This window comes from Sparus aurata, chromosome 13 (genome assembly GCF_900880675.1).
Source record: "Sparus aurata chromosome 13, fSpaAur1.1, whole genome shotgun sequence".
NCBI classification, from domain to species: Eukaryota; Metazoa; Chordata; class Actinopteri; order Spariformes; family Sparidae; genus Sparus; species Sparus aurata.
Window position 1 is genome coordinate 33,293,885 of NC_044199.1, and position 11,097 is coordinate 33,304,981.

The 11,097-nt window shown below is 41.6% G+C and overlaps 1 protein-coding gene across 1 annotated transcript in view; it reads left to right on the top strand.

Annotated features, from left to right (window-relative positions):
* The window catches only part of slco2b1 (solute carrier organic anion transporter family, member 2B1), a 30,132-nt gene extending 21,738 nt beyond the window's left edge, over positions 1-8,394 (top strand). The window contains 4 exon segments of the mRNA XM_030438686.1: positions 518-692; positions 3,071-3,135; positions 4,733-4,853; positions 5,489-8,394. Of these exon segments, the coding sequence (XP_030294546.1) occupies positions 518-692; positions 3,071-3,135; positions 4,733-4,853; positions 5,489-5,684 (557 nt within the window). The 3' untranslated portion in view covers positions 5,685-8,394.
* Positions 8,395-11,097: the final 2,703 nt, after the last annotated feature.

Here is an 11,097-nt window from a genome sequence, read left to right on the forward strand (position 1 = left end):
GACAAAGTGAAGCAGCAAATCTTCACATTTAAGAAACTGGAACTAGAAAATGACTTTTTCCTCGATTAAATGATGATCAAAATAGTAAATGTTTAATTTTCTTCTGCAGCTGTACTCTGAAGGGGAAAGGTCAAAGTTTGACCCGTTATATGAACTGTACAGACGTTAGCTGTAGCTTTAGCAACGTACGCTCACCACCTCTCACCACCTCTACATCCTCCTGACCAATCAGCCGACTGTTCTCTCATTCAATCAGTCATGAAAACTTGGACGTCTCAGCGACTTTTGGCTCAGATTTGAATAAACATGCTGGTCGTCAGGAGGACGAACCATCGCATCACTCTCAGAACATTTTTGGCTTATTGTTGTTTGTTCATGATGTGGCTGTAATGAGTAAATGAGTTCAGTGGGCAAAGGGATATTTTGCAAAGGAGGACAGTCCAAGAAGTGAACTTGGGATACCTAACAATACAATAGTAGGAGGCGCTGTCTCCACCTGTATTCTAACGGTGTGTGTGTCTGTTTGTGTAGAACTACACTGAGTGTAGCTGTGTCGGCGGTCTCGGCTTCGCCCTTCCTGGAACCTGCGGCAGCGGATGTTCCCGCCTGCTGCTCCCCTTCATGGCTCTGCTCGGTGTCACCAGCTTCATCGCCTCCTTCTCGCAGACGCCCTCCTACATGATGATTCTCAGGTATGACAGCAGGAAGATACAGAAGAAGCTGCATGTGTTTTCTTAACTTAAGGACACTTTCATTGTCTCAGCTCCGGAGGTCACAGTTGCTCCCGCATCCTCTCGAATTCTGACCCAGTTACACAATCACTTTGTATCTGGAGCACAATGGAGGAGCGGCTCACAGCTGCACGACATTAACACAAATTCCAGATGGTTATGAAAGAGCTCCAGCTTTCTGTTTTAGGATTACTTAAAATTTAGAGCGGGGGGATCTGAGAGGGGAGTGGGTTTCATTTTTCTTTCTATTCTGACTTTTTAGGGCAAGTTTTATTTTACTTTCTCATCCCAGAGTCATATTTTGAATCAGTGACAGGAAACAGTTTAATGTCATCAAAAGCGTTCCAGTCTAATGCTCCAGACTCCGTCAGAGGTCGGAATTTCCCAGTTGAAGTCTTAACATCTGTCCTCGAAGCGTTCTAGGTACGTAACGCCAGAAGTGAACAAAACATTAGATAAGACGACTCTCTGGCGAGTGACTCCTCAGCTGAGCAGCAGCCTCCTGCTTTATAGATGAAATAAGCAACAAGACATAACAGACGCCATGATACATTTTCTTTTACAGAAATGTTATACTTTGAATCAAATCCAAACATTCACTTACCTTATAATAATACCGAACCCTACACATGTGTTCTATGACGTGATGTTGATTCAGTTGTCTGGAACGCAGTGCGTCTTAGACTGAAGATAAACCTGCTTTCAACAATGTTCAGGTACACATGATGGCTGTCTGTTTGGAGCATCGATTGTGCACATCCTCAGAAATAATATGCATATGCACATGAACATTAGCAGCAGTATGGAGACGTGACACGTGAGGAGTTAGTGATGCTGCTTCTCGAGCTCCTCTGATTGTCACATTTCATGAGACTGGAAGGCGTTCTGTGTTCGCTGTGTTCATGTGCAGTACGTCTGAACATTTAGCAGAAGTTTTTGTAAAAAGCGACTTACAGTAATTCACACATACATTCATACACTGATGGTGGTGGCTGCCATTCCTGTTCCCCTCATGGGACCTTATTTGATCAAACGTTTGTCTGGTAGTGATGAAGAGAGACAGATAAGTTATTGATCCTGTTTGAATTGTGTCATCAATCACACGGATGATGTTTGTCAGTCTGTCATCAAACTAATGAAACATCAGACTAAAAACCAGTCATTATAAAGAGACACAGAGTCGTTAGTGATGTCGTCTCCTCACTCAAACATTGTAGAGCTGCTCCTGTATATCAGCAGCTCTCAGAACAGAACCAGAGGAATGAGCAGATTTATTGTGACGTTCATCTTGTTTACGACCTTTTCTGACCCAGTTGGCTCCATGTTGGTGTAGATGAGACGGTGAAGTTCACTGAGCTTCAACACAAAACTACATGAGGTTTGACTTTAACTACAACAAACTGTATGGTAGAGAAGTGAGACAAATAACTTACTGATTGTCATGAATCACACAAAGTCTTTCTGGTTCAGGGTCCACTGTGGAGGCATTAATTGGCCAGCTGTCAAATTACTTCTGTTCCCAACTTTCAGGTTTCCTGTTCCCACCGTCATGGTATTTGATTTGAAAGCATGACAGTTCACATCCATGTGGGTGAGAATCAAACCATTTCACAAACCAGATAGACTGGACTAACTGAATCAGTTAAAAGAGGAACAGATGAATCAATAGCTGCTGCCCTGATAGAGAGTCCTGTTCTGAAAAGGACTGGCAGTCTGGTGCTGACTGGAGTTTGGGTGCAGAACTTTTTGAATATGTTTAAATTAATCAGATAAGCTCCATGAGAAGTGAGCTGAATGATCGGCAGCTCCTGTTTGCACTGTTCCTGTGGATGTACAGACAACGTTCACTGGACGACTTTGATACGGAAGAAAACTTAAAAACAAGAAGTTCTGCAGAGATAACGAGCTCACAGATCATCAACATGTTGTATCCTGGACTCTTAAATCAAACTGAGTCTTTTAGTGTTTCATGTAGCTCAGTGTGTGTTGATAAGCAGCCAAACTAAATCTAACCTCTGGTTGTTTTTAGTCCACCTGCATGCACCTGTTGCCTTCTCACCACATCACGTGTGCCTCAGACTGCACCACACCTCTCTGAGGAGTTCACAAAACCTCTGACCCAGACAGACAGAACAAGAACAGGAGCAGAGACTTCAAATGAGACAATACCAAATCAAAACTCCTTTGACTGTATGTTATCATAGCAACTGACATCATCAGTGCTCTTCCTGCTGCTCAGATGTGTTTCAGCACGTCTGCAAACCAAACACACCAACACCGACAGAAACTCTCGACCAATCAGCATCTTATCATGTGTGTTGTTTGTGTCTGTGCTGCAGGACGGTGCCAGCGGAGGACAAGTCGTTTGCAGTGGGAGTTCAGTACATGCTGTTCAGAGTGCTCGGTGAGTCCACACATAGTTCCCTTTGAGCAAGGCACGTCAGGTCTGTGGTGTAAAGGAACAGTTCATACAGAAAGTGAAACCTCAGTCGTCACCTCCTCCCTCCATGCTGATTCATTCATTTCATTTCCTTCTCCAGATTTTTTCGTTATGACAATTTGTCCCCTTTTCCCCTTTAATGTGTCACAGCCCGTTTCTAGACAGTCGCTCCTCGTCCTCCTCAGTGACTGAGAGACTGGAAAGGAGAAGGAATTCACATTTCTTTGTAGAGTTTTAAAGGAAAGGAGCTGAAAATCTGTCAATCACAGAGGTCACAGAATCAATCCCACCCAGGAAGCTGACAAACAGCCTGTCAGGAGGGCAGCGGTTAAACATGAATGAATGAAAGGTGAAAATAAAAGTAAAAAGTCATTTATTTGACATAAAAACACTGTTACAGTTTACTCACCAACAGTGCAGGAAATACAATCTCGAATATTTCAAGGTTAAGAACTCCAGAACCTCCCTTTAGTTTCAAAACACTTGAGGTCTCGAGGTTGACAAGTACGGAACTTTCTCCAGAGGAGGTGCACGCTAACACTGTTAGCTCAGCAGCTACAGAGAAGATTTCAGCCTCGTAAAGGGTTTAAATAACATCTCAGCAGATCTTCAGTTGTTTAGCAGAATGCTTCAACACTCAGTGTGTTTACATGACACTCGAGAAAACCGAATTACTGTGTTAGTCCGACCTTGATGGGATTTTTAAGATGCATGTATACACCTTAGTCTGACTAAAATCGGACCGGATCGGATTTCTTATAGTCAGATTAAAACACCCAGATTATTGATTGATAGTCACATTACTCCTGCATGTATACGTTCCATCCGATCGGTCCGGATTTTGCGTTCTGTGCAGGTGCGAGATTTCTTTCCCGGGCCGTGAGCTGGAAGTAGAAGGACGGCGACGTCTTTCCTCCGAAATCACCAATGTGCATCTAGTTTGTGTAATTATCATGTACACCATATACGAAATGTACAAAGATGTCGCTTCGTCTCGCTCTTCGTACGCCATCTTTCTGGAATGTCGAGGCAGTTTGTTGTTGCTGGTGACGTAAAGAGGTCAGCTGGAGGTGTTTCTGTCACCACTAGTTGAAATGGGTACAGCGCCACCTAGCGTACCGGGTATGACATGCTCCGGACAATAATCTGATTTTCTCACCGGCATGTATACTCGGATAATTGCAGTTGTCTGATTGAGCAGCAGAGTCGAAGTATGGCTGTAATCTGACTAAGCTGTGCATGTAAACGTACTGAATGTTTTATTGTGAAGCTCCAGAACTGTTCTGTGGACTAAGACACTTCACCTGACTTAATATCATCAGGAGGAGGAGAGGATGACTGAGTTGACATTTTTGGGTGAACTGTTCCTTTAAAGTCTCGAACCTGCTGATGGCCAGCCTGCAGTTTATTCACTGATCTCATTTATATTCATCAGCACCTTTTAACACCTCTGTTAAAAAATAAAAGTTGTCAACTGCTCACAAGAAATATAATCATGAATCTGTGTGTGTGTGTGTGTGTGTGTGTGTGTGTGTGTGTGTGTGTGTGTGTGTGTGTGTAGCGTTCATGCCCGGCCCGGTGTTGTACGGCAGTGTCATCGACACCACCTGCATCCTGTGGGGCAAAAAGTGCAGCAAACACACTTCCTGTCTCTACTACAACCTGGACCGCTTCAGACAGAGGTGAGTGGGTCAGAACTGGACTCACCTTTAACTTTGATCACAGGTGACACAGGAACACACCTGAAGCCTGATCCAGGCTGGATGTATCTCTCTAGTGAAGGTGGGAGGGATGAAGGTGTGTGATGGTGATCCCGGGTCATTTCTCACCTCCTACATGTGATTGACATGTGAATTAGCAGCTCCTGTTTGCGGTATAAAAAACTCAAACTGGCCCTTTAAATAACTTCAAATAATCCGGACTGACGTTGAACACCACCAAAACAGGAAATGGAATGTCTTGGGTTCAGGCCAGTCACAAACAAGAAGTGCCGTCCCACCTTTGTGTAATCTGAACTGTCGTTATGATTTGACCCTTGGGGGCCACCGTATCACAACCAAACAAAAGTTTAATTATGAACAGAATTACTATAAAATATTATTTAAGGGAGAATTATCTCCAACAGCAGCTGTTTAATATTTGCTTCTGATTAAAACATGCAGCTTGTTGTGGTTTTGACCCGGAGAGTCCTGGATCTGCTCCAAAGCACCAAAACAACTGTGTGTGTGTGTGCGTGTGTGTGTGCGTGTGTGTGTTTGTGTGTGTGTGTGCGTGTGTGTGTTTGTGTGTGTGTGTGTGTGTGTGTGTGCGTGTGCAGGTTTCTGGGTCTGCAGGTGGTGTTTGTGTGCGGCGGTCTGCTCTGCTTCCTGCTGACCATCGTGGTCCTGCGCAGGAGGGCCAGACTTCAGGAGCCGCAGCCGGAAAGCAAAGGCGGGTACGAGCTGGTGAACGGAGAGAAAACACCGGAGAGCGTTTCGTCCAAAGAAAAAGAAGTGAAGGGCATCAAGACCTGAAGAAACACCAGAGAGGACGCAGGGAAAGAGAGACAAAGAGAGGCTGAAAGAGGAGAATAAAGACGAGGAGGAGGTCAGAAAGATCTTTGAAAGCTGAAACCAAAGCTGTGAGTCACGTGTTTCTCCTTCCTCTCATGTAAAGGACCAATCCACCTGCACAACGAGGCCAAGACACTCTGTGATATTTTATTTTTTTATCTAATACTCAACACATAATCTGCATATATTTTCTAGTGGTGGAAGAAGTGTTTTCTACTCGTCTGAAAGGAGAAACTACAAAAATGTGCTGAAAGTACCAAAACAAAAGTCACTCTTTGTGCTGAGTGGCCCATTGAAAACACACACGATGATTTATTGGATTATAGTTATTGATGCATTAATGAGCTTTGTTAGCTTCTTTCTATGAGATTATGAGATTAATCACGACAGATGAGAGCAGCCGGACTCCAGAGCAATTTTACAATTTTATTCACTTCCCCAAAGAGCGACGGACAGAAAGAGAAGAGATCTGTGTCTGTAAGTCGTCCACAGAGACGCGTCCTCGTGTCCGTCTGTGTCAAACACCTCATCACAGGTGAGTTGATGATGTCACTGAGAAAATGACATGTAAGCTGATTGTGTCTGTAGATGGAGTGAATCAGAAAAGAGCCACTGTAAAGTTGTAACTACAGTTTTTAATGTGAAAACACAATGTTGGGCTTTAAAACGCCTGTTTTTCAAATGGAGTTTGGTTCATCAGTCTGTTTTTATGTTAACAACACAAACTGAGCTGAGCTGCCTTCACAAAAACACTAAATAATCCAAACGCTTTAAATCGGCAACACTAAGTCGTCACAATTTGGATTCACCATCTCTCAGATTAGACTGGCTGTTTTTACCCAGAAAGGGGCGGGGCATGGCGTGGAGCGACGAATGAGCTGCTCTCATCTATAATCATCATCGCCTGTTGATTCTACTTTGTATTAGTCTGAATAATAACGTAGGTCGTAACTGAGCGCTGAAGAAAGATGTAGTGGAGTAGAATCATAGAAAGTACAAATACCTCAAAACTGCACAGGACTTGAGTAAATGTACTTAGTTACTTTCCACCACTACATGTTTCTATGGGGGTTACTGGTGTTTGTACATAAGCTAATCAATAAACTGTGACATTTATGAAACATACGCTCTGTTTTTACACGATGCAGTGAACCTGAACAAACGCCTCCATCTTTTAAATGTTAAATAACAAAAGACACTGAGATCTGTGAACGCAACTTATTATCAGGGATCGTCTGTGAGGACGAGCAGCAGGATGTGAAGCTGGTTAGTGACTAAAACTGTGTAATTACATCGTCACGTGACTGCGGCCCAATAAAACGATTTTCCACAAGCTAACGTTGTGAAAGAAGCGTCTCTAAAAACAGTGGATACATTTCTGAGAGTCACAACCGCCAGACGGGACTCGATTACTGTCAGAATTTGAGCCATTCGGTCTGATAATATTTAGAAAGTGCAGAGGAGCCACGTGATTGAATTATTTTAACCCCATTCAAGTTAGCCGGGCGCTAAACCAGAAGTTAGCTCGGTCAGTGAACAAGTTACATTAAAGCTGTGTCCAGATTGAATCTAACGTGCTCGGTTGTCATCCATCGTTTCTTGTCTCATCTCAGCCGTCAGCTGTCCAACAAAGGCGTGAAAATGTCCCTGATATAAACTGTAAAAACAACTTAAAGAGCTGAAACACCAAATCGATTTTCATCGATGAGTGAAAACACACTTCACTCTTCACACTGTGGAAGATGTTGAACAGACGTGTTGACATCTTCACATCGACTGTTCGGATGAATTTAAATGCTTCTTACAAGTTTTTCAGCCGATATAAAACCCGACAGATGTTCTGATCAGTCATCAGTCGGACTCCTGATCAGTGACGCTGTCTTTGTTTTTTAGAATTGTTGAATTCATGTCATTTTATACATGTATTGAAAACAGGGCTTTTATTTTGAAAATAACAATCATATATATTTTGTTAGAAAATAACATTCATAAAAATCGTCTTTAGTTATTGGAACTTCTGTCACACATTTTTATAAACATCACAAAGAAAGTAACTTTGGACCAAATGAGTTCAGTTCTGCTGATCTGGACCGGCAGCGGCAGACGGACCGGCAGTCAGAACCTTTTTCATAAACATGGTGTTTTTTCCTGCTTCATCTTTTATTGACATTCATAAAATGACGTGTTGTTTCTTGTTTCACTCACTGCACATTGTGAAAGTTGACTGAATGATCAGTCTTCTTTACACGATGTTTATAAAGTGAGATCACTTTTTTATTTGTGTTGTTAAATGTTTGTTTTCCTTCCTTTTGTCTCCTCTAGTTTAGTTTCCTTCTCATTTCTTCATTAAACTCGATGGTGTGTTTTTCAGTTTTGTATCTTTCTAAAAGTGACAGTCAGAGAAATGACAGATGATTGAAAGTGTGTTTGTGTACAAACCTTCTGTGTCGTCACTTACTGTGACAGAGAGTCGTGTTAGCCAACGAGCTAATTATATTAGCATGGTGTCCGGTGATGTGTTCAGGTTCTCCTGGTTCGGAGGTGAAGCTCATTATTGAGGTCGTTCTGACTTTGATGAATGTTTGTGAATCTTAAACTGAGCCGAGAAACGTGAAGCCAGTCTGAGTGAACTGTAATAAACCTGAATAAACACACGTTTGGTTTCTGCTGCTTCTGTGTTACGACTCTTCTCACATGACGTGCAAATTAAGTTTATGATTTATAAGATGAGATCATTCTTTATTGTTACAGCAGCAAAGAAATGCAACTATAAAAAGAAGAAATGAGCCAACACGTGTTCATCTTCTTCACTGTAAACACAAACTGTTCTTTTGAAATAAGATTCAATAACAGACATTAACTGTCTTTGTGCTCCTCGTGAGTTTGTGTTGGTGAAAGAAAAACATGAAATGAGTCGATGAATAATTAAGATGCACAGTGCAAATTTTCACTAAACTAAAATATAAACGCATCGCTTTCGTTTTTGATCCCATTTTTTAAGAGTTCAGTAAATGATGACACTTTTTATGAAGACAAACAATCTCAACTTTATTCATATGTGAGCTGTCAGCTTTACAAAACAAGGAACACAATTAGAACAATAATAATAAATAATATAATATGATTGTTAAAATCTGTGTCAGTGAGAACTTGTGTCTCCTGCAGAGACGATCGTCCACCTGACAGGTGAAGCAGATCAACATGCTGATTAAACACACTGATCAGTGATCAGGTGTGCAGCGTCCAGCAGAGCTGCTGCAGCTGAACGTTTGTTTCACTGTCAGCATTGTTTGAACGCTCTGGATATAAAAAATGAAGTTTGAAGCATTTTGTCTTGTGACAGTTTATTGTCACTTGCTGACAGATGACATAAAAATTCTTCGTCACAGTTTAAAACATTCCTGAGCTCTGATGAACTTCTGCCAGACGTGTGGAGGCGGCAGCTTCCAGTTGTTGTTGGTGAAAACGATGCCAGCTTGTTTTCTGCTGCAGGCTCAAACATGAAGCGATCAGTCTGACAGAACATGTTGGAGGTCTAAGCCTCGTTTCACCTGCTCATCAACACTGAACGCTTCAGTGCAACAACCCAACATCCAGTGAGCAGTCACGCAACTTATCTTCTGTATCACACGTTACAGAGACTCTGAGAACATTAACAGTCATCTTCCTGCAGACATCTGATATCTTTAAGTCTCTCAATGAAATCTGATTTCCAAGAAAGACGTTTTTTATCATTTCTAGCTAACTACATAAACTACCTGACCATCATCACTGAGCGAGAGAAGATGAAGTTATACAGACCAACCAGATTATTAATTAGAATTCAGCAGTTAAATACTGAAATTAAAATGTGTTTCTTGTTTATTTCACAGCTCACAAACAATCACAGACTCAGTTTGTCTGTTTTAATGTGACATTTATCCACATCATCATCATCATCATCATCATCATCATCATCATCATCATCAACAACATCATCAATGAAAAACTGATTGAACCTGATGACAGAGAGACGGACAGGAAACAGTTTTTCAGTGTAAAGGTCTATTTCATCAGAAAGACAAGCGACAGTCTGTTGTCGGAGGGAAAAGAAGAGGAAGTGAGTTTTCCTCCTGAACGTGTTTTTCAAGGACACAAAGCTTCTATTTGTCACGTTATGATAACAATTATTGAACATGCCTGAGTGATCAGATGTCACATCACTGGAACAAACAGACAGAAGTTCATGTAGAACATTTGCTGAATGAACAAGAAGGTCCAAATAATGCAGAATGAGTCAGAGACAGAGTTTCACAGAGTTTATAAAGTGTCTCCAACTCAACAACTCACTAAACTGACACATTTGTTAAGGGAGTCTGGGGACTTTCTCCACGGGGACAAAGAAGTAGCCTTTATTGTTACTGTTTAGTGTCTTTGTAACATGTGACATGTTTAGATCAATAACATGTTTCTTCTTTCATAAATTGAGAGTGAGTGAGTAAAGACGCACCTTGGACTGGTAGAAGTTTAGCAACAAACCAGCACTTTTTACAAGGAAAGACACAACTTGATATATTGAATGTAATGCAGAATTTACAAGAAGGCTCAAATAATTTAGAATCTCTCATAGAAATCATTTCACATAGTAAAGTTTCTCTTAACTCAACAACTCACTAAATTGCGACATTTTTAAAGGGAAGTCTGGGGACTTTCTTCAAAGGTGTCAAAAAAGTAGCTTTTTTTGTCAATAACATGTTTCTTCTTTCATAAATGGAGTGTAAATGGTGAAATCAGTGTAAACAGTGTGTTCAAACAGCTGATCAATGTTGGCAGGTAAGACTTTAGCACTTTAGACACAGAAGCAGACAGGCTGGTACAGACAAACAACTTCAGCTTCTGCATTTGCATTTCTAAACTTTGGACAGAGCCAGGCTAGCTGTTTCCCCCTGCTGCCAGTCTTTATGCTAAGCTAGGCTAACCGCAGCCTGACTCTGCCTGACAGAGAAGTGAACGTCTGTATTTTCTAACTCCTCACTTCAGGTTTGTGGTTCGACTTCGGTATAAATATAAATGTGAGTTCTTCAGACGATCGGCCTCCTTCCACCTGACCTCTGACCTCTGCAGGTTTCCTGTCATCTGCACTTCATCAGTGATTCTGTCAGACACTGTTTCCTCTTTCCCCTCCAACTCAAGTGTTTTTAGCACCTCTGGTCACAGGTTCAAATCCCAAAACTCAAATAGAAAGTTACCAATGAGAGTTTATGGACTATGAATATTTTCTGAAGACTGTAATAGTAATATATACATATAATATTCAAACAACATCTCAGATATAATTAGTGTATCTGTCTGTTTGATGGCTGATGAATGTTTGTGTTGTTTGGAGCGCTGAAGG